This window comes from Mauremys mutica, chromosome 3 (assembly GCF_020497125.1).
Source record: "Mauremys mutica isolate MM-2020 ecotype Southern chromosome 3, ASM2049712v1, whole genome shotgun sequence".
NCBI lineage: Eukaryota > Metazoa > Chordata > Testudines > Geoemydidae > Mauremys > Mauremys mutica.
In genome coordinates, this window is record NC_059074.1 from 175,265,299 (window position 1) to 175,289,677 (window position 24,379).

General features: G+C 41.2%; 1 protein-coding gene across 3 annotated transcripts in view; it reads left to right on the forward strand.

The window, feature by feature from the left end:
• PRKCE (protein kinase C epsilon) overlaps window positions 1-24,379 on the forward strand; it is a 534,912-nt gene that overhangs the window by 324,196 nt on the left and 186,337 nt on the right. For 2 of the 3 annotated variants that reach the window (XM_045011041.1, XM_045011043.1), the window contains 9 exons: window positions 3,568-3,727; window positions 6,878-6,912; window positions 9,963-10,048; window positions 12,564-12,696; window positions 16,358-16,500; window positions 18,946-18,978; window positions 19,405-19,501; window positions 20,142-20,356; window positions 23,257-23,430. In XM_045011041.1, the coding sequence (XP_044866976.1) occupies window positions 3,568-3,727; window positions 6,878-6,912; window positions 9,963-10,048; window positions 12,564-12,696; window positions 16,358-16,500; window positions 18,946-18,978; window positions 19,405-19,501; window positions 20,142-20,356; window positions 23,257-23,430 (1,076 nt within the window). The remainder of the gene's footprint in view (window positions 1-3,567; window positions 3,728-6,877; window positions 6,913-9,962; window positions 10,049-12,563; window positions 12,697-16,357; window positions 16,501-18,945; window positions 18,979-19,404; window positions 19,502-20,141; window positions 20,357-23,256; window positions 23,431-24,379) is intronic. The other variant, XM_045011042.1, reaches the window with a different exon arrangement.

Consider the following 24,379-nt stretch of genomic DNA (forward strand, 5'->3'; position numbering starts at 1 on the left):
ACTATGACTCTGTAGTCTGATTCATACACATTCCTGTAATGCTGACAGCTCATGGCAACTAACAATCAAGTCTGGGTCATCAGTGCTCAGTCTGGGCTAGATCCACAAAAGGACTTAAGTGTTGTAGTGCTCAGTGTTGTAACAACTTTTAGTTGCCCTGTTTTCTGGTGGAATCCTAAGCCCCAATTTAGGTGCTCAGGCAGACGTGATGTGTAGGTGGGGCAGGCGGGTCATGTGCCCCCCTAGATTTCTGCCTTCCATTTAGCAACAGCTTCTATTCAGAAGTTTTCAAACTGTGAGACGCGGAGGAACGTTTGGCGGGGAGGTGAGTGACAACTCTAGGTGGCTCCAGCCTCAACGTCAAGCCTTGCTCATCAGCTTATCCCGAGTCTGGCAACCTCTGAGCTCCAAGAGCTGGGCTCTCTCCTTGTTCTTAGTGGCAAATGCTGTCACTTGCTATGCGGAGCCCCCCACCAGCTGCTCCAGCCTCTGCCTGCCTTGCCTTGCAGGGAGAGGGGAAGCACCTGCTGGCAGGGGCCGTCAGCACATGCATGGAAAGGTCACCCAGAGGCACATGGTGGGCTTTTGCAATGTCAGCACTCTCCTAAATTCGGTCACAATTTCTCTGTTTGATACAGCATGTGGTTGGCACTGGGGCGGGGTTTGGGATGTGGCATGTGAGCCGCTGTGGGGCCAGCGGGGAGCGGAGACATCAGGGGGAGAAGAGGTGGGGGAGAGAGCGTGGGGCCTCGCTGGGCGCTAGAGAGTAAGGGGGAGGCTAGAGCAAATGGGTGGGAATGTGCCTGCCCCACCCGTAGAGTCAACACATGGGGCGATCACGTGCCCCCCCCATCACCAGTTCCTTGTCACCTCTGTGCTCAGGCTCCATATGCAATGGATGAGGAGAGTTAGGCACCTAAGAATGGGATTCACAGAAGCCAGCAAACTAAGGGGGGAGCTGCCTAAGCTTGTGAAGAGTGAAATGCAGACGAGGGGGATTGGGGTCTGCTTAAAACTATTTAGGTGCTTAACTCTGGGCTGGGAAGGGAAGCACCTCTATTTGCTTGGGACTAACAGCTGTTAGGGGCCTAAGTCAGGTCATCCCTTTATCATTAAAAAAATAGACCCACACTCCTTATTATAGCCAATGACTCAGGGTATTCACTTGAGTTATGGCAAACCTGTTTTCAAATCCTTGCTCTGCCTGATTAGGAGCAGAGACTTGAAGTTGGGCCTTCCATATCCCAGGTGAATACCTTGCCCATCAGGTGACCCCCACCCCATAATACTCAATTTCTCCTGTTGACACTGTTTCACTTTGTGTAATTACATATTCATTGGACCAGGGATTTGAACCTGGCTCTTACATGTTCTGAGGGAGTGCCCTAACCAGTGGTCTGTAGAGACTATCTCGCTCTGACCCAATGAGTATTTACTGTATTTATGTGAAGTTTCAGCGAGAGATTGAGAGATCCCTTCCCCAGTATACACAATAGCCTACAGATTAGGGCACTTTACCTGGAGGTAGGAGTCCTCCTGGGTTCACGACTGGGTTCCATACCAGGCAGTGTGGGGATTCAAACCTGGCTCTTGGACATCCCAGGTGAGTGCCTTAATCTTTGGACTACTGGGTAATCAGGATGCACCTGCTAGCCACAAAAATTCTGGGCCTGCTCACCCTTGGCTGTCTTTTGTGCGGGTTAGGAGTGCTCAGAGCATATCTACTGGATCGGGCCCCACGGGCAAGATAGGCAGGGGAATGCCTAGTTTGAAAATCCAGCAGGGGCTTAGGCATGAGCTAGGATGTCAAGTGGCTGGGTGGTGTCAGGACTTTGGTTGGTTTTGTGCATGCCCACTGGTGGAAGATTAGGTGCCTAGGGAATTTAGGCACCATCAGGATTAGACAGCAGCTGAGCAGGGGTTGAGGATGGCAGTAAGGCACCTAAATCCCTTTTTGGATATACCCTCTTGTGTCTGTCTGGACATCTGAAAGAACTGAGTGGTAACCAGTTTTGTAGAATGCGAAAGTGCTATTGGTTAAATTTAGCTAAAGGCTTTTTTTAGATCCAAGTTTAGTAGAGAAGGCCCTCTTGAGAATTCATCACCATTGAAAGAAGAAGTAAAAGTGGTTTATGTTGTGTGTGGAAACAAAGGTATTGTCCTGCAGATACCAAGGTGAGGAGTGCTTTAAAAGTACCTTAATTAGAGCCAGTGAGTATAGACAGAAGAGATTGCTAAATCCTTGGGCTCTCTGCTGAGTGTGTCAATAGGGGTGCTAATTAGCATGGATTGAAGGAGTGGTTTGGGGGGACATGGATATTTATCTACTGGGAACATAAATAGTTTTTCTACTGTTACTTGAAGTTTCCCTTTGCTGATCTGCCAGTCTTCTACCTTCTACACTACAGGAATGATGGGGGGTGGATCAAGTAATGATCAGAAACCCTGCGAATTCCACAGCAAAACTCTGCCTAAAGTGTGGCTCAGTAGGTCCACTTCTGAATGCTGGGCTTGATTGTTGTGAGGAAAGATATAAATGCGCACATGTCCATTAAAATTAATGTGATATGATTTATTTAAGTCACCTGCTGTATCCTAATCTTTACAATAAATAATGGGACATCACAACACAGATATTCTTTGCTGCTAATTCATCCAGAACAGTTGCCTGACAGATACGGAAACTTCTGGAGGAGACACAGAGCTATGTTTTCAAAACAGTGTATAGAAGGATTATTTATTTGTTCATGGGAATTGTGCATAAACCTCCAATGCAACTCTGAAAAACAGCCCCTGGTGTCCTGAAGGGTCTTTCTAAGCATTATGAGTCTGAAGCCATAATTTAAACTTTCATCTCCCCCATCCGCGAAAGCTCCCACTTTCTTGCAATTGTACAAACACCAGTTAATGAGACTACCTCCCTTTCCTCAAGTATATATACAACTAATAAGAATAACATTATTGTTAGAGGAGAGCTAAAACCACAAAGTTCAGGTCCTAATCGGAACTTCCCCAAAGTTCCAGGTGTTTGCATATGGAGTTTTTGTCCTGCCTGTTTCAGAGAAAAAGACCAGGTGGGACAATTTTGTTCTGCATTTAAGCTCTCCCAAAGTTTGGGGTATTCAGCAGCGCTCTCTGTTCTTACTGAAGGCAGTGGGAGTTGAGATCTCTGAGGACTTTGGAGAATTGCAATGGTTATTGTTTAAGTAGTTGCAGTGTGCTTGGTGCTATACAAAATTCAGAAGAAGACTTCATCCCCACTCAATGGCGTTTACAGCGAAAGGGTTAGATTATAAGAGTTGCTTAGAACCTCAGCTCCCACTGACGTCAGTAAGAGGTGTATCCCATTAACGTTAGGCCCTAAATGAAAAAATAAACATAACTCTGCTTTGCCTGTGGTAGAGCCTGTACCAAGTTTTGTGGAAGCGAGTTTCCTTAAACTGCTAGATACACGGGGCTTGTTTAAGACTTCGATTTTGATTTTTCCCTTGCATGTCTGGTTCTCAGAATGTGTGTCTGGGATGATTTTATGCTTATTATTTCCCCCCCTGTGCTTTTTCTTTTCAGCACCCAAAGACAATGAAGAACGTGTGTTCAGAGAGCGGATGCGTCCCAGAAAGCGGCAGGGTGCTGTGCGACGCAGAGTTCATCAAGTCAATGGACACAAGTTTATGGCCACCTACCTTAGACAACCAACATATTGTTCGCACTGCCGAGACTTTATATGGTATAACCAACATTTGGCTTTGTTGTTGTTGCAAATGGCATGCTGTTTTGGATTGAACTGTTGAGGTTCCATTGTGTCTTGCAGCAGTCTGAAAGGAGTAGAGTGTGTCACAGGTCAGGGGAACTCCACCTGTATGACCCCTCCATGGTCCAGAAAGGGCACCCACTCTAAGCTCCCAGGTCCTTAGCCGTCACCTCTTTCTCGAATGGAGACCCTCGTCCGTCTTCCTACTGCCCAGGGTTTTTCCAGGCGGCACAGTTCCCTGCCTACACTGTGTTATTCTGAGCAAGACAGACTGCTTAACTAGGCCAGCATTTGCACTTCACATACTCTGTGAAAGATATAAACGGTGTAATTGCCCACAGTTCTGAGTTACCACACAGCTCTGTCTAAGCAAACACATCTATTCTTAAGGTGAAAGCATTGCAGAGAAAATGTATTAAAAGAATAAAAATCTACACACAGGCTAAAAAACTTACCAGAGGTCCCCCCAACTCCAGCCTCAGGCTTGGCAGGGGTCAGTCCCTCCAGCCCTTCCCATGGACTGAAGGTTCTCTCCGTTTGCTGGATCAGAAAGAAGGCCCTGAGTCAGTTTAAACTGAGGCTGTTTATCCCGAAGTCCTTCCTTTGTCTGTTGGTCTCTGGAGAATCCAGTTTGTACTAATATGTGTGAGTCTGTCCAGATGGTGGTACCTCCCTGGAAGTGTTACAGGCTGAGTGAATTTGCCTAATAGCTCCCTCCTCTTCCCCCACCTCCCCCCTGCACTGTTCTTAGTTCCTGGAGGGCTGTGGTCACCCTCCCCCATGGGCCCACAATGACATAAACTTAACACAGTGAGATCGCCCAGAGATATTACAGGAAATTGCCATATCTGTCACAGAGCGGTACAGCAGTTTAATTCTTTTCCTCTTTAATTTAATTCATCATCAGTTTTTGCAAACAATAACTGAAACTTGTCAAAAACTTCCATTATGATTGATAAAATTTGGGATTTTCTCTAGATTACAGAGCTCAGTCCTGTGTGGCCTAATAGCTAAAATGGATCTGATTCCTGTAACTCACTACTGTACTGGCTAGCCTAAATCTCATATTTCACAACTGTAAGTGTCACTGCAGAGCTAGACTTCACAAGAGCAATGAGCGCATAGAGCTGTGGTATGACTTGTTTAAAAATTTAAACAAATACATTTTTCAGTTTAATAATCACCATTTAAAGCAATGTGAGCTAGATTCTGATCTTAGTTACTTGGGCAGAAATCCAGAGTAACTTCAGTAAAGTCAGTGGAATCACTGTGAAACTGAATTTGGCTGTGTGCCTTCCTAACCCCTCCCTCTTTTGGAGGCCATCCTGAATGCCTTCTGTATGAGGAGGAAGTACTCATGGCCAATTTTTTTCCTGAAGCTTTCAAAAGCTTCAGTTTTGATGAAGAAACCCCCTAGAAAATACAGATATTTTGGATGTGAGCCCAGGGTGTTTCAGGATCTAAAATATCAGCTGGCATGCAGAAACCACCCAGAATGAGGATTCTAGAAAAGGGGATTGTCACCTCCTACAAGAGGAAAATCCTACCTCCATTTAAGTCATTGGGAACATTGCCATTGATTTCAGTGGAACCAGAATTTCACCCAAGATATCCTATCAGACCATCATTTCTCTGCTTCTTCATTTCTGAGCTACTTCCTTCCAGCAGTGAATATAACAAACAGCCTTTGAGAGAAAAACCTAGTCACTTTCACAAACTTTATCTGAGCATATTGTTAGGATCCTTTAGTAGATCAGCAAGGATTTTTCCTACTCCATTGGACTGAAGAAGGCCAAAATTTTCAAACCTGAGTCCAATTTTGTTTTAAAATGAGTGCCCAAAGTTAGGCTCCTAAATACCAATTTAGACACCTAGATCAAAGAGGTTTGATTTTCAAAGATGCAGAGCAATGCAGCTCTCAATGACTTCAATGAAAATCAGGCCACTGCTATGTAGGTGCCTGAAAGTAGACTTATGAGCCCAATATTAAGAATATAAATTTTGGCTAGGATGCCTGAAGTTAAGCTCCTAAATTCATATTTAGGCAAAAGTGGCCTTATTTTTAGAAGCACTGAGCACCCACATATCCCAGTGAAGTTGATGCCGGTGCACAGCACATTTGACAATCAGGCCACTTTTATTTAGGTTACTTTAGGTTCCCACATTTGTAAATGTCCTTTTCAGCCTAAAATGCATGTCTGAATTAATAAAGATCATAACATAACACTAAGTCAAGAGCTCCACTTCAAAAATGATTTATCGTATGAATTACAGGTATGCACAGATGTGTGTTACTTTACAAAGAAAAGGCATGGGGACAGATTTGGCTTTCAGCTACTCCAGTGTAAATCCAGAGTGACTCCACTGACTTCAGTAGAGCTATGCCAGATTTACTCTAGGGTAGCAAGAAGCAGCATCTGGTTCAAAATTCCTATTCTAAAGAGTTTATAAGTAGAGGCCAGATCCTGAAGTCTTTCACATGTGCATAATCACAGTGAAGTCACGTACTTTCAAGTTGTTTGGACTCATGTAAGAAAGGACAGCAGGATCGGGCACTAGGCTAGAGAAGATTTGACATGATTTGGGGAGAAATTACAACAGGCAAAAGGTGCACAAAGGGCCTTCCACATTCTGAAATCCTGAGGTTTTCTTGTTTTCACACTGTGCACATCATGAGTTTAGGTTTAAATAAGTCTAGTTATGCCAAAAATAGTTGCAGAATAAATCCAGCATTATAAAAGACGGACGTGGCATGGAAAGAGAAATTCTAATTAAGCAACAGTTCAGAAACAAAAGAGAAATATTAGCAAAAGCAAGTTTCAGTTTATTAGGACTACATCTGTTTAGTAGATGGAGAACTGTCCATGAGTAAGTAGGAATGCACCAAGTACAGGATCCAGATGGTGCATTCACACCCCCTCCCAGGTTATGTGATATACCTTTCTCCCATATTAAGAGGATGATGTGAAAACTAGTCAGTGATGAAGCGTGCAGGCTGTGGGTTACAGGAAAATGTTCTAGTGAATCATGAACCTGGCCAATAGAAGAAGAAAACAGCATAGTGTGACTTTTTTATCTATGTATTTTACATTTTCTAAAATACTTTATGTATGTTCTTATCTACAGGGGTGTAATAGGAAAACAGGGATACCAATGTCAAGGTAAGAGAAAATCTACAGAGAGAAACTAGAATAGATACTAATATATTATTGCTGGTATGTATAAATAAGCAAGGTTATGCACTTCTCGTCAGACATAGTGTGTATATATATAAGAGCGGGGTTGGAGCACAGGACTATGAATCAGAATATGTAGGTTTTATAACAGAATCAGTTACTGACTTGTGACTGAGAGCAAGTCTCTTAGACATATTTTCAAAAGTGTCCATTAACTAGGGGTGGTTCAGTTGAAGTGACTAGGAGCAGTGTATACTTAGCATCTCTGAAAATCAGACCTGTCTCGCTGGCCATCCAAAATTAGTGGATGTTGCAGCCCTGGTAAAGCTCCCCCTGTTGGACACTGAGCAGGCTGCAGTGTTTGGATCCTTCCCACTGGGCTTATGTGCTTTTAAGCTGCCCTGAGTCTGGGTAGGCTTCAACCACCATCTCTTTCTTTGGCATCCTTGGCACACATCCTTGGTATTGACTAAGTTGAACCTCATGGACCAGCTGTCCTAGGCTCCCAGGCCCAGTGCTGACCAGTGTTTAAGCACACTCTTTCCCAGAGCTCCAACCTTGTGAACACTCTGGTTTGCCGTTTACGTCTCCAAGAACATGTGATAGTTGAAGTACATAAAACACAGACTTTGTAAGGTTTCTAATATAATTACTCTTGATTTTAGATAACACAAGAAATATACGGAGTTAGACCAAACAATAAAATACCTGTACCTTGTTTCCTCACCACTCTTGAGCATTCTTTGGGCTTAGGTCAGAATCTTTTAAGGCGTCCAGGATCCTTCCTCTTCCCCTGCCTTCCTGCATGTGGCTTCTCCTCTGGAATATGGAGTTTCTTTCTCTCTCTGTCTCTAAAGTGGTTGGTGAGAGACCCTTTCTTTTACAACCTCCAGTCCATTTTGTCATGTCTTCCCCGGATCAGCCTTATCAAGTGACCCATTCCTTAATTACCTCCTCATTGCATGGAGTTCAGACTTGAAAAATTGGTTTGCCCTAGGCAGCAGCCCTCTCTTTCTCCAAAGGTGCAGCATTTGAAATGGATGATCTTTAAGGTGTAACAACCTTCCATTGTTAGCTCTGTGCCAGGTGCATAAATTTCTCCTGTCACCTCCTGTGGGTTTTAGCTCAGTGTGGAGGCAAAATACATCAGAAAAGACAAACAATCCCCATGTTCAAAATGGAGATTGCAGTCTGACACAGATACACATAGAGAGTCCCCAATAGCAAGCTGAATTCAAAAGCTGTACATGGACAGATTTCCCATACTGTCACAGCGGACATTTCTGGAAATGTTGGCCTCTGTGTTTCTCACTTATTTGCTCTTGAAAAGGTGGAAGCTTTATCCCATGTTAAGCATTTGTGAACCTTGGATGAGAGGTGCTAATGGCAAAATACTGTAATTAATTAGATTAGATAATTATAGATGTCACCGGTAGCAAATGTTATAGTTAAGACTGAGTAAGAGTTTCCATTTTTACCTCTAATTTCCTATGCTCATAACTTTTCAAAACAGTCATGTTGGGGGGTGAAATTTTTCCTGCTTTGGTCTCTGCCAAAGATTATATTTTTGGAAAGTTTGAGCAAGATGCATTGTTATTTTTCAGTTATGAGAGAGCTGAAAAGATTAGTTTTTCTCATCGTAACAAAAACATTAAGACACATTTTTACATAAGAAAATAAGAATTGCTATAATGGAATACACCAGTAATCCATCTAGTTCAGTGTCTTGTTATCAAAAGTAGCCAGTCTTTCTTTCATGGAGGACAATTTTTCATCATCTTGAGAACAATGGATTGACAACCTTATAATTGTTATCCCATCTGCTGTATCTGCAGATATTTGTCTACTGTCTGTTTATTTTTTTTCAAATGTAATTGACACTGGATATTGACAAAGCACTTTTGCCTGCTGAAACAATGGGAAATGTTCATTTATTATTATTAGTAACAATAATAAATAAATGAATAACTTCACTTCTTCCTTTTTCTGATATTACAGTGAATCCCATGTGCCTCTGTGTTTCTTTAAGCCTGAAAGCTCTTTAGGCAGGGGCTGTTTTTAATCTTCATGACTTATATAGTGCTGATCCCATTGACTATACTAAACAAATAATGAGTGTTTTATATAAACTGCTATCCAGTGACAGAACTAAGGTGTGGATGAGAGTTTTAAAGATGGTTTGTAATTTTGGGTGCCTTGGATTTTGGTTGCCCATCCTGAGAGTCCCCTAAAGGGGCCTGATCATCAGAAAGTGCAAAGAGTACTTCTTCTGAAAGTCAGGACCCTTTAAGGTGTTTTAAATTTTACACCCAAAATCACAAGTCACTTTGGCCCAGAGCCTCAAAGGTATTTAGGGTCCCTAAGTGACACTGATGGAAGCCTAAATACCTTTGTGGATCTGGAAGTGACAAGACCGGTGATGTAATATCTTTTATTGGATCAAGTGCTGTTGGTGAAAGAGACAAGCTTTCAACCTACACCGAGATCTTCTTCAAGTCAACCCAGATCTGCAAAAGAACTCTATATAGTTCGAAAGCTTGTCTCTTTCACCAGTAGACATAGGCGCGGGAACTATGGGTGCGGGGAGTGCTGGACCACCCACTGGCTCCCCACTTGTACCCCCGCACGCCCGGGGTCCTGCCTGTCTCCCTAGGCTGCTGGCCCTGCGCACCCGGGGTCCCGGCTGCCACCCTGCACCCAGGGCTTTGTTCCTGGCTTCAGCTGGGTGTGGAGGGGGTGGTGGACAGGGGTAAGAGGGCTGGCTTTCAGTGCGCCCACTACTAAAAATGTTCCAGCATCAGTGCCAACAGAATTGGGTCCAGTAAAAGATATTATCTCACTCACCTTGTGTCTCTCAAATACTGGGACCAACATGACAATGCTTCCAACAACAATTTGAGGATCTGGGCCTTTTTAGCCTATGTCTTTCATATCCCAGGGGAAGGGATCCAGTGTCTTAGCCTTTTGCCTTCAAGCTTTTACTTCTAAAATTGTCTTCATGAAAACTCATTCTTTCATCCCCTTTTTGTTTACAGTTTGCACTTGTGTAGTCCACAAGAGATGCCATGAGCTTATAATAACTAAGTGTGCTGGTTTAAAGAAACAGGAAACTCATGACGAGGTAAATATTTATAAAATAAATGCTCTAGATAAAAAAGAAATCTTTTTATCTATTCATGTCACTACCGCCTCCTCCATTTCATCAACAAAAAGTAATGGAGTTTGTTTGCACCCTTCTGGTTTCCACATAGTATAACATTTACTCTTGAATGACAAATCACCATAACAGCTCCATTTACTTGGGAATAATCGTAAAGCAGTCTGTTCCTGGCTAGCAAGTGTTAGACAAAATCAAAATTCTCTGACATCTCAAAGCTCTTTTTTGTTTTTATCCTGCTTCCATTAAAGTTAATGGAAGTTTTGCCATTGAATGCGGTGGGAGCAGGTTCAGACCCTTTTTCTCCCAATTGCATTTAAAGTGGGTGATTCATTAGCTATCAGTAGTATAAAATCTCTGCTTGTGTATCATATGTTAACATAAAAGAGTGCCCAGAGGTGACATAAATTATTTACAGAGGGCTTGCTCTAACTGCATGCAGGGCTTCCAAATGTGGAAGAAAAGCAAAACATGTAATATTCTGCATTGAATAATGCCCATAGTTATAAAATAAAACAGGAGAGGTTATACCCATTACTGTGTAGTTAGCAGATTTTCTAACAGTTATTTCACAGCTGTGGAGAAATGTTGGGCATAACTTAAAAAGGATCTATCTATCTATCTATCTATCTATCTATCTATCTATGTTACCAGATATTTAAGCAAACGATGTCTGCTGATAATGAAATAAACTGTCTTACTAAGCTTGGATATTATATTATTATTATTTATATCTACCAACAGTACTCACCACTGCTCTAAATATAAAAGAACACAGGACTCCCACTTCAAAGGATGTACATTTTTAAAGAAGACAAAAAGCTCACTCCAGACATGGACCCAGATCCTGAGCTGTGGCTAACAAATGCACAGTATGGTTTTGTCTGCACTGATCAAAGATGAGTGTTTACAGTGAGATAACTAACGTGATAGTTATCTTGCTGTACAATCCTAAATGGAACCAATGGCCTTGTAGTGTGAATGTGAGGTAATTAGATGAGATCACCTAGTTTACCTTGCAGTAAAACTGCAGTGCCTTGTCTCCATTCTGGTTTTACAGAAGGACAGCTAATGTGCATGGATTATTCCGTGGTAAGACAAACCATTTTTGTCAGTGAAGACACAGCCTGCAATTTGGGGAAATAGAGAGGGTGTACAGAGGTGGTTTAAAACCACCTTTGTGCTTCTGCAATTATGGGCCGGGCCAGCCAGATTTGCCTCCACCCCTCCATGTAACTTGGAGTAGCATAAAAGATGCTGTAAAGTATACTGTCTGCCAGTGGCTAAGTTTGCAGGCCTGGCACTTATGGTTGGGGGAAACACTTCCCCCACCTTCTATTTATTATTTATTTTTACTTGTACGCTAACTGAATTTTACTTGTACGCTAAGTGGATGTCACTGAGACACCAGCTGCTGGCATTCTCTACGGCCATTTTTGCAGTGTGTTTCAGTTTAGAACAACACTTTAACCTCTGCAGTGAATATTCTGTCCCCTGTTCTGGGGAGCAGACGTGCTTTCACTCCACAACATGATCTCGTTCATGGGTTATGACGTAGCCCCGCTGCACCAGTGTTTTGGCTAACAATGATTTTGAGCAGTGTCCACAAGGAGATATGAATTCCTGAGCAGATTTAATTGGGTATAAGCTTTCGTGAGTAAAAAACCCACTTCTTTTACCCACGAAAGCTTATGCCCAAATAAACCTGCTAGTCTTCAAGGTGCCACCAGACTCCTTGTTGTTGTTTTTGTGGATACAGACTAACACAGCTACCCCTCTGATACTTGAGCAGATTTATGTTCCCAGGCTCCAGACTAGTGGAAGCTTAGATGCACTGCTGATACGATGCTCTCATTGTTTAGAGGGGTGCTAGCCCACTGGAGAGAAGCCAGCAGTAATAGAAAAGAGGGAGAAAAAGCATTGAAATAAATCTTTTGCTATGCAGTGGGCACCCTTAACTTTTCATTGATGATCTTCAGTCAGAAGCTAATGATACTGTGGATTCCCTGTACACAGTACCCTGTTTTCTCTTCTTACCAATCCAAAGACCTGTGGAATATAAAAAAGCAAGTGGATTGTGACGTCTTTCATTTTCTCCTGTACTAGCACCTCCCATGCCTGCTCTCAAAACAATTGGGAGCGACTTCCTTGCCTTTCACACTGAGAGATCTCTGCTGATAGCTGTGCAGTTGTTATTTCCAGGAATGCCTGGAACCAGACTGCAGTCTTTGCACCATCAATTATCTGTGATCTTTTGAACACCAAGAACAAAAAAAATAAATAAATAAAAAATAAAAGGTGAAACACTCTGGGGGGAAATAAACCCATTTAAAAGGATGATTACACCAACATGTACCTATTTCATCTTGTTTCACCTCTGTACTTTTCAAAACATATCAGGGCCCTCATTCACATTGACATAAAAGTGAATAATTAGAAACAAAGGGGATTTCAATATGCTGTGCTTCGCTTTTTTCAGCAAGTGGGCTCCCAGCGCTTCAGTGTCAACATGCCTCACAAGTTCAGCATTCATAATTACAAAGTGCCCACCTTCTGTGACCACTGTGGTTCATTGCTCTGGGGTCTTTTGAGACAAGGTTTACAATGCAAAGGTAAGGAGAACCACTTCTGCTTTAGAGATTTTCTATGTTTCTCAGCCAGTGCATTGGTTTGGGAAGTGCTTTCCTGCCATAACAGGAAAATACGTTACTATTGACAAGTCATTCTGTTTTCTAGCAGGTACAGTTAATAGTAAAAAGCAAGTGGCAGTATAAGATAATAGGAATTGCCATCATGGATCAGAATCTAGTCCATTGTCTTGCCTCTGACAACATCTGGTACCAGATGCTTCAGAGGAAGGTGCAAGAAACCCTGCAGTAGGTAGCAATGGAATATCCTTCCTATGGGAAATGTTTCTTCCTAATCCGATTAGTTAGAGGTTGACATATTCACAGAAGCATGAAGGTTTGTATCCCTTCAATGTTTCTTGGTATTTTTATTCCTGTAGGATGGAAATTATACACTACTATTTTTTGCTTTCATACCTTCATGAAGGCTGAGCCTTACCTGTGCAAAGTCCATGCAGGACCAAACTTGAGTCCCAAACCAAGAAAAAAGAAAGAAAAAAGGTTTTGTATGTCTGGCTGCACCATGTTATGTGGAGGCTAGCCTGCTCCCTCCCATAGTAATTCTGAAAGAATGGGATTGTGTCCTTATCCAGTATTTGGAACACAGGCGGTGGACTGTGCATCAGTTTCCCATCCCAAGTTCAAGCTAGATCATGCACCTGAAATGAACTGGCTGCTCATCCTTAATCTCCTTGACACAGGCTGTTTTGTGATTTAGCGGGGAAGAGGTGGCCTCAAATCTCCTTATGGCTGCTAGATTAGATAATGTGGGGCTTCTTTTCTGCTGAAGGAGGATGTACATTTCCATTTGGTAATGAGGCAGACTTAAGGACTAGATTCCTCTGAGACAGATAGTTGTTCTGAAAGGAGAAGTAAAGTTTGTCCAAATACTTCCAGGGTAACAGCATTTTGGGATCAATGGAGAATCAAACCATCTGTTGTGGGTTTTTAGTGGACTATGGTTTGAAGCTCATGCCAAACTCATAAAAATTCTGCCTGACTTTCCAAAGAGCAGGAGCTAAGGGTGACATATAGAAGGCATTGCAGTCTATGAAGAAAAATATCTTCTGCAGTTACACTGGGTAAAAATGAAATTATTAGGGAGCTGCCAGTCCTTATGCTTCAGGGCATGAGGTGATCACCATCTGAAGTCATGAAGAAATTTCTCTCATGGCAGAGTGTTTCACGATAAGGGGCATTGTGAGGCTTAAGCCTCCCCCTGGAGCATTGAATGATGGATAGTGGCAGGACTAAGACCATTATTTTCCTATTATTGCCATCCCTATTTTTCTCTGTCACCTTAATTCTGTTGGTGGGAAATTCAGACCACCCTTTTCAGTTCATCTGGGTCTTCTTGGTATTTGCCATTTGTCATTTAGAACTATAGTCAATCCACCATCTCCTTTCCATTCTATAACAATTAAGTTTCAATTCCTTATATTGTGGGTTCTTCTCCTCCTCCTCCTCTACCACTACCACCACCACCTCATCATCATCATCATCATGCTCACGTATAAACAACGGTTCGGCATATAGCATCTTCATTCCTCTTTTCATGCTTTCCTTATAAAACTGTTTCCTGTAAAATACACCATGACCTGCATGAAATCTAAAATTCACAAACAACCAGAAATGGTTGCTTCTCAGCAGGAGAGTAGTGCTTCCTGTTTTTCTTTTAACTAGTGCCCATCAATGCTCACCTTTCCAGAAACTTGCCTGCTTAAGCACGCTCTGCTGGCTTCCTCCATGAAAAGCTTATTCCTGAGAAATGCTCTTCTTTTATCTTGTTTTACACTGCGTATTACCCTTCCTCCCTCTGTTTAAATAACTTTACATATTGAGAATGCACAGAATTTTCTGCTTTGTTTCATTTCAGCTCATTCCGCTCTTAATGGCACACTGTTAAGGCTCATAGGCCAAATGTTTGACCTACCAGCTGTGTTTTGGATCAGACATACAAGCCCATAGGGATTTCTTCCTATACCTTTCTGCTCCATTCTTGTGTGTAGGGGGTGTACTGGAACTTCAATGCTACCTTCTTTCTGAAGTGCTCAGGATTGCTGCCAAATACAGAGTACCTGTTTCTACATGATTGCTGTGCAGTGTAACTTGTATTGGACTAGATGTTGGTTAAAATCATAATAGGAAAATAGTGTGGTAAACTGGGCTTAATTCATGCCTTGTATAATTCTGTTGATACAGGGAGGAATTTGACCAACTGAATTTTAAAGTGAGAGAATCTTGTCCATCTAGCGCCTGACACCACTTGTAATTTTGCATGCATTGTATCATGATCCACCAGAGGGCGCTGATGGCTAAATTATTCAGACATGTCAGTGGGCTCCCAACAAATCCAATCCACTTTATTTTTTAATTAAGTCCACATTCTTTACTATTTTTTTCCTTTCTGAGAATCCAGGAAACTACATGCCTTCCCTGGTCATGCTAACATGCTAGTTACAGAGACAGTAGTAGGGGGAGGGGGAGAGGGAATCAGTGCATCTTGTGTAGAGGATAATTATCCAAAGGGGGAGATAATTTTATTATGTGATTGGCCTCATATAACAATTAAAACTAGGTACACGAATACATGGCTTGTTAGTGTGATGCTGGATTATAACAGTCTTGAGTAAAGCAGATGAAGAGACACTACTGTAAGCGGTTTATTAGAAAGAGCTAGATTAAGGCCTAATTCTGCTCTCCTTGAAGTCAATGGGAGCAGGATTAGGCTGAGTTCAAAGCTCTAAATGTTTTTCTAGTTGGAACATGTCTGAGATTTGCAGGGTTATTCGTTTTCTCTGTTGTTGTTGTAAAGGCTGCCTTGTCACTGTCCTGGGGCCTGATGCAGCTCCCATTGACTTCAGTAGGAGCAGGAAAAGTGCCCTGAGGAGTAGCACTGTTCACTGACCCATGATGAGCTCAGCATATTCTATAAGGTTTTTATCAATGTCTTAATAATAATAGTAATAATAATTAATTGTCATTATTTGTATTACTGTAATGACTAGGAGCCCTAATCCTGAATCAGGACCCCATTGTGCTAGGCAGTGAAACATACAGGATAACATATTCCAAAGCACCTCTTAGGCTGAGATGGTGGTAAAAACCCTATTGGATATGCTGAAGTGATAGTAGGCAGTGAGTAAAATTCAGTATAGAACTAGGAGAGATAAATGGGCCAGACTGCTCTGTCACACCAGTGTAAATCCAGAGTAACTGTACTGAAGGTAAAAGGAGTTATTCTGGATTATCATGTGTGTAACTGAAAGTAGAGGTTAGCCCAGTCACTTTAACATGTTGCTCAGCCTACGCAGGCCACTGCCAGAGTAACTGAATTGTGTGTGTCCAAATGCATGGAGCTTGAGGTTGCATGTCTAAAACTATTATTTTCAATTTTCTGTTAAATTTAATATTTTATTGTTATATTCTTAAGAATAATGAAGTGGACTCATAATTTTATGTTAATGTGTTAAGTGCCATTCCAAATTCAGCTAAATTCTTTTCTACTGAAATAGAATTATATTTTAAAAGAAATGTTAGATCCTGGAAGATCTGACTGAAATCAAATAAAATGGATATTTTTAAATAAACATCTATTTAAGTTACTGAAAACCCTTTTTTTTCCCCACCACACATTTCATTGCAGTTTGCAAGATGAATGTACATAGACGCTGTGAAACAAACGTGGCACCAAACTGTGGAGTGGATGCTAGAGGAATAGCTAAAGTACTTGCAGATCTTGGAGTCACTCCAGATAAGATCACTAATAGTGGGCAACGAAGGAAAAAGGTAACCAAAAATCTCACATAAAAGGAGCAATAAATTAATTAATGTACATCAGTATTAACAGCTGGTGCTGAATCCTACTCACCTAACTCACTCCAGAAATCCATTGGAGTCAATGTGCCTGTTCATGTGAGTAAGGCTAAAAGGACTTGCCTCTGGAGTTTTAGCATACGTCATCCCTGGTAAAGTTCTTTGGGGAATCTGTTTTGATACAGTCTTGCAAACCTGAAGACAACTTAAACAGTCAAGATGGGTTTTATTTTTGATTGGCACGAGGAATTGGACTTTTCAGAAGCCAAGGTGACTACTTTGATCTCTCGCTGAAATACATGACTAATATATAAATACGCCTATCTGGTTGAAAACTGTCATGAGATCATTTGATTGCCAGAGGCTAGACTCTACCCTATGATATTCTTGTAATGATGATAAATGCACTGAAACAACAACATTATCTTATAAAAAGAAATTGGCTGCAAGCAGGTATTTCCAAAGCTAATCTGCTTTTTTAATCTGCTTTTCCTTTGAACAAAAATCATGGGCCACCTAAAAGGTATCCTAAATTTGGATTTACAATGTGGCCCTGATCACCATGTGGTCTCATATCTATCTACATTTGCATCGTGATGGCAGTGGTCTCTCACCTCTTGAAATGAGTGACCTTTACAATCAGTTCTTCTGACATATGTTAGTCCCTTGGCTTTAGACATAATTTTGTTTTCACGGTCAACTACATGTTTGTCCTGAAATATTAAAAAAACTGTTTAAAGCAAAACAAACAAAGTTATGGGAACATTGGAAAGCGATTAATTGAATAATAAATCTTAGGAAAATAAAGAAAAATTGCTGTACTGTAATTGCACAAAATTAGTGTGCAGTGCTTGCTAATATTTGATAGCACTGCCACTGATAAAAGTGTACAGCAGCTCTGTTTACAAAATTGGTTCTGAAAGAGCCTTAGAGTGGGATTTTCAGAAGTGCCTAACACTTTCAGTGGGACTTCTTAGGCTCTTTTGAAAATTCCATCCTTAATTGTCATTTTGTTGAAGGAACATATTGAAGCATGAATTAAAATCATTATATAACCACACTTGTATTATTATGGGAACATGTAGAGAGCCCAACCAAAATCAGGGCCCTGTTGTGCTCAGTGTGCAAACAGGTAGTAAGAGACAGAGAACTTAGTCTATTTAGACTAAGGGTCAGAGAGGAAACAGAGATGGAAAGAGGGAAAATAACTTCCCCAAAGTTGTGCAGCCGTCAGTGGCAGAGACACTAGGTCTAAGTCCACACCCCTATTCCCCGGACGACATGTAATTTTTATCATTGAAGTTATATTAGGTGGAATCTATTAAAATATTTGGCTAAAGGTTAGTAAAACATAGTACACTGCTGTCCTTCCTCAGTGTTTTGTCTAACTGGGTTTCCTCTAAATATTAAATTTCATTTTGCCATATTGTCTTTTGAATTCATTATGGGTGCAGAGGTGTAATATAAAGAAGAACTGGGCTCACTATGGAATGTTTTACAGGTAGAAAATATTCTCAGGTTTTCCAGTGGCAAAAACTCAGCTAGGGAAGATTTGTTTATAGTGTGTCAATTTTTGCTTTGAAATGTATATGCAACTAAATCCTATTAATGCTACAATTAAAATTAATTGGAATTAGGAGCTAAGTCACTTTTGAAAATTCCACTACAAACCTATGTGCATCTTTAGGTTCCTAAGTATCTTTACAAATCTGGCCCTAAGTTACTACATGCAGTATTTCAGTCAATGCTGTGATTTGTTTACACTTTGACATTCTAACATTGCTCCCCTTTAGAATACTGTGTCAGTTTCTTAAATGCTGGCATTCAATTAACAGTACATCTTTACCTAAAAAGGTGGTTATTCACACCATATACATTTAAGGAAGTTTCCATTGACTGTGATGGCACTCAACAGCTTGCGGGATTGAGTCTTTTGTGAATTCTGCTACAACAGTGAATGTGTGTGATATACCTGGGGATGGTCCCGCTGATTTGACCCAGGTCGTTTGTTTTAGTACTTACAGTAATACTAATACTACTGTTTGAAAAGAAAACCTTCTGCCCACCTGGCTGGGTTTTTTTCCACCAATAATAAAGTAGCTTTTCATAGAAAACACCTAATCTTGACAGTAGTAACTTGTAAATGAGACAGTCCAGCAACAAACATACCAGTGAGAGGACAGGGGATTTAAAGATGTACTTATGTGCTTTTGTAAGAAATAAATTGTAAAGCTGGTTGAGATCCCATATAATGAACAGAAACAGAGGCTTAAAACCTACATATCAGTATGTTTTAATTGTGAATTGAAAGACATTTTAAGGCCCAAACCCAGCATTAAGAGTTAGGGCACCACTAAAATCTTTGAGGATATCACTAAGATTTTGGCACAGATCTGTGGACTGTTATTGCTATTACAGGGAAAAGGCAACACCGAGAACTCTGGTCTTGGGGTAAGTAAAATACTGAGCAGCATGAACTCCTACTGCCGTCAATGACATCTGCCACTGAGGACACTTAGCACCCTGAAGGATTGGACTCTAATGGAAGAACTAATATTTGTTGACTAATTTGTTTACAAATATATTTGCTTGCAGTTGTTAAGTTCACATGTTACTGAATTGAAATCTTACATAGACTTCTTTCTGTGCGTTTGATGAGCATTTCAGTTCATCTTTAAAGTGAAAGCCTGTACTGTAGGCATTGGAATCTAACTTTTGACACTGGCAGTGAGATGATAATTTAGCGATGATGATGTGTACTCAGTTCCCTTTATTCCTTCCCTTTGTGAAGTTACTTTGTTTTTGAAGTTGCTTCTTTTGCACTCTTTGTGTTAGAGGATCTCACAGCTGAATATCCTTTTGTGGGAATGTTCTTAGCTAATTGCAGGTGCAGAATCTCAGCAGCCAGTTCCTGGAACCACACCTTCAGAAGAAGACAGGTCAAAGTCAGCACCGACCTCTCCGTGTGATCAGGGTTAGATACCTGTTTTGTTTCCATACCAATAAATACTGCTTTAGTGTCAGTCTCTATGAGGAGTAATAGTGCTGTTACAATGGACCCTGGCCTTGATAGACAATCTGCTTCAAATTAAACAAGGAGTGTGAGCCACAAAAAGTCACCTTCAGGGATCTGGAAATCTGATGGGAAATTTGTGAATTGTAGTTTAAAAAAAACACCTTTGAAAGGGCCTGATTCTCCTCTCCTTTACACCAGTATATTCCATTGACTTCAAGTGAAACTCAGGGAAACTCTGAACCCACAAGAGAGAGTTCACGTGAACCCTGAATCTTCAGAGGAGTTAGTATTCATTCCTTATTTATGCTGGTGTGTCTGGAAGCAGAATGGGGCCTGTAGCACTTGGAAGTGAAAGTGTCAGCATGATCTATTTATTTAGATTGAATGCCCTGCATCACATTATTTATGTGGTACTGAAATGTAGTGGTCACCCTTAAAAACTTATAAATTTCATTAGATAAGCCCTTAGATAACTAAATAACTTTACCTAAGAGATTCAGCAGTATATTTCTTATAATGAGAAGAGGGACGGAATCGCCTGCAATAGCGTGGACTGGGTTTGTAGAGAAGTCAATCTGTTGTTCCCACCTTTTCACAGAAATCAAAGAGCTTGAAAACAACATTAGGAAAGCTTTGTCATTTGACAATCGAGGAGAAGAACACAGAGCGACAGCAGCAACATCAACAGACAATCAGCTTAATAAACCTGGGGAGAATGGTGAAAACGGGGAAGTCAAACAAGTCCAGACCAAGCGAATGGGCCTTGAAGAGTTCAACTTCATTAAAGTATTAGGGAAAGGCAGCTTTGGCAAGGTTGGTGGCTTTCTCTGATGGATTATTTTTGACTCTGCTGTACACAGTACTAATGTTAATGTTGCCTAATGTGATCCCACCACAGGGGTTTCTTTCTTGTCTTACTTATTGGGATAGTCAGCTTTCAAAATAGTTATTTTCATGAATATGTATCCTGATGATTAGCTAGAATTACGTTACTGTTTAAATCATTTTGAAAAATGAGGGCTAAGAGCTTTGAACTAGATTTCTAGATTTCAAGATTTCACTATTGAAATTGCATTAACTAAATGTAGAATAAATACTACTTGACAGGGCAAATAACTACAGTGGGTATACTCCGATAGGAAACAGAAGTGTAGAAATGACATTATGGGATTCTGTGTTTGTTCTCTCTTCAGATGATTTCCACTTCAAATTTGCTCACTTTGCAAGTCAAATGATGGCTGGTTGTATTTGTCCAACTTTCTGCCTTGAAAATTCCACATGCCATGTGAAAATTAAGTTGTGTTTGGTCTCCATCCCTCCTCTAGCTCAGCAGCAGCAGCCTGGTGGTTCTATTGATGATGAAAGAGACCAAGATATAATCCAGTTCATTCTGCGATAGTTGCATTGTGTCCCTTAACGCTAGCAATAGTAAAATCACGGTTTTCTCAACAAAGAAAGCAAAAATAATTTGAAGGCCGGAGCTGTCCTAAGGACATCTTCCCCCTCCCCCCCCCCAGGCCAGGCAGACCTCTCCTGATTTTGGTTTCATTATTGATGTGAAACCCAGATAAGATTCACTCAGTGTTTTAAACCTTTCAGTGAGCCTGGACTGTATTTTGAACAAACATGAGCCCATTAAGGGCTTGATGAAAACCTTGCAAAGCTCTGTGGTTTTGGCTGAGTTTGATTTTGAGTTGACCAAATGAGTTTGGCATGAATGAAGCTTGTATAAATTCCATCACATGTCTACACAGGTGTTGATCTAATGGCTGCTTTCACTAGTGCTAGTGCTTGAAAAATGAGCATGCAGGTTTTTCTGCATGCAGATTTGCATGGACCATAATTAAGCTGTTAATATTTTAGCATACTTCTTGGGAGGGAGAAAAGGGGAAAAATTAATGGAATTATGGGGGCTGGGGCACATGATTTATGAGGAGATGCTGAGGGAACTAGGCTTATTTAGTCTGCAGAAGAGGAGTGAGGGGGGATTTGATACCAGCCTTCAACTACCTGAAGGGGGATTCCAAAAAGGATGGAGCTAGGCTGTTCTCAGTGGTGGCAGATGACAGAACAAGGAACAATGGTCTCAAGTTGCATTGCCGGAGGTCTAGGTTGGATATTAGGAAAAACTATTTCACTAGGAGGGTGGTGAAGCACTGAAATGAGTTACCTAGGGAGGTGGTGGAATCTCCATCCTTAATGGTTTTTAAGGCCTGGCTTGACAAAGCCCTGGCTGGGATCATTTAGATGGGGTTGGTCCTGCTTTGAGCAGGGGGTTGGACTAGATGACCTCCTGAGGTCTCTTCCAACCCTAATCTTCTATGATTCTATGAAGAAAAATAATGAATAATAATTTACTGACTGGTCTGATCTTCCTCACTGTGAATATCTTGCAAGGATTTATCTTAGTTCAGAAGTAGCACTAAGAAGATAATAGTGATGGCATGTGAGAACAAGGAGTAATTATTTCCAAATTGGCAAATCTTTTCCCTTAGGCAGCAGAACTGGTGCAGTTCCACTCCGAGGCAATAAGTGGAAGAAGCAGGAGTCTGTGAGAGGACCGAAAACACCACGCGTGCTTCATAGCTTTAATTCTCTGGGGGCTCACTCTGGGTATATAGACATACCCACTGCAGAGGATATGTCTACACTGTGATTAAAAACCCACAGCACCGAGTCTCGGTGCCCAGGTCAGCTGACTCAGGTCCATGGGGCTCGGGCTGCAGGGCTATAGAATTTCCATGTAGACATTTGGGCTCAGGCTAGAGCTCAGACTCTGTGAGGGGAAGGGTATCAGAGCCTGGGCTCCAATCCAAGCCCAAACATCTAAATTGCAATTTTATAGCCCCACAATCTGAGCCTCGTGATGAGCCCAAGTCAGCTGACTCAGGCCAGCTGCCACAGGTGTTTTTTCACAGTGTAGACATACTATTGAAAGCGAGTGAGGGCGGCAGGGAATGTGTGGAGCTGGAGCTATGCAGATCTACAGTAATTTTCTTTTCAGTCTGCTATGCTCTGTGGTGATTAAGAGATAGGGATGGAACATGGGAATCTGCTGCTACACAGATCCATTCTTGATTCCTCCATAATAAAGAGGTCTCTGCATATGCAGGGGTTCCTGCAGTACCAGTTCTGGAGCAGTTCTTTGTCTCCTTATTCCTCAATACCCCAATCAGTCTCTGCAGAGTACCTCTGTGCCACACCCAGGTTTGAATGGGACAGGACTTTCCCCTCAAATCGGTGTGGATTTTGGGTGCTCTTTTCAGGCTGTCATAGTGATGTGCATTGTTCTATAGAATGACAAAATTGTTGCAGCACTTTCCAAAAAGGGAAGTAAACCCACATTGTGCTCTAGCTTTGTCCCCTTCCCTGTTTTCCAGATCTCAGCAGTAGGGCATAGAAGGCAAACTGTAAGGTACTGGATAACAAGGAGTTAACTGCCTGGAATCTTAACTAAACTGAATGAGGCATACACCGTGCGGCTGATATTCAAAGTTCTACTAAGTGTCCATTTTAAAATGTGAATTTTTTCAGCTCCTTAGCTACGTAAAATTGGCAACTTGAGAGTGCCGGGTGAATGCAGTTATCCTTTCAATTGTTCTGTACTTTTCAAATCTCTACACATTTTTTCTATTGCGTTTAAATTTGTCATGTATAATATATTTGTGTGATTATATGTGCTGTATATAAGCAAAGATTTCTGCTGATTCTAGGTCATGCTAGCTGAGCTAAAAGGTAAAGATGAAGTATATGCGGTGAAAGTCTTAAAGAAAGATGTCATCCTTCAAGATGATGATGTAGACTGTACAATGACAGAAAAGAGAATTCTGGCATTAGCACGGAAACATCCCTATCTAACACAACTTTACTGCTGCTTCCAGACCAAGGTATGCTAAATAAGCCTGTTGGTTAACTTTCATCAAGAGAGCTATACAACAGTATTAAGTATTTGCAGTTCAAAATGAAGCTGCATAAAAGGTATCAATGCACAGTATTTTGAAATATTTCTTAGAGGATTTCATTGACGCCTCAAAAGCATGAAATTTGAATGGGCTCTCCTTTCAATTTGCATGTTGTCAAGAAATCAAAGGAAAATAGTATATCCAGCTCACTGCTTGCCCAAACAGAATCTTCATGGGAAATGTAGTGCCATTATTAAACAGCATAAATACTGTGTTGCCTTGTACATGCCAGAAGATGGCAGTAGAGAAATAACAATAGGTTACTGAGTTATCCTTTTCTAGGGTTTCTGTGTACGGTAATACGATATATCAGTGGCTTACATAACTGAGATAAAAATGTTGTTAGTGTCCAGTATGCAGAGAAAGAGATACCCAAATTGTTCATTAAAACTCTGTTTTCGTTAACTCTGACAGAAATAAGATTACAGGAGAACCCTCTTGCGGTTCATATTTTCAGTTTCTTATGCTGTAAAATGAAGCTGATGTTTGTAAAGTTCAAAAAGAAGAGGAGGCAGATATGTTGCTCTTCAAATCAACTCCCATAAAACTAATGCTGTCCATGAGGTAGGAGGACAGCGAACGATGATAATGAGATCCTTACTCCCTAGACTATTCCCTTCTCCACTGTGTGTTCACTGTTGGGGATTTTGGATATGGAATCCCTCTGCAGACTGGGGTTGTTACCAAAATGTAAACACTCTGTAAGCTGAAATGTTCTGTTTGGATGGTGAGTGAATTGTCTACACTCTCTGAAACTGTTTAATTAGGATGTTTGAGACTAGTCCTATTCCATACTTTCCATACTTCATCCCCATAGCCCTTTATTTCCATCTGTCGTCCAGCAGAGCAGACAACAGTCGTCTGCTTTTCACCT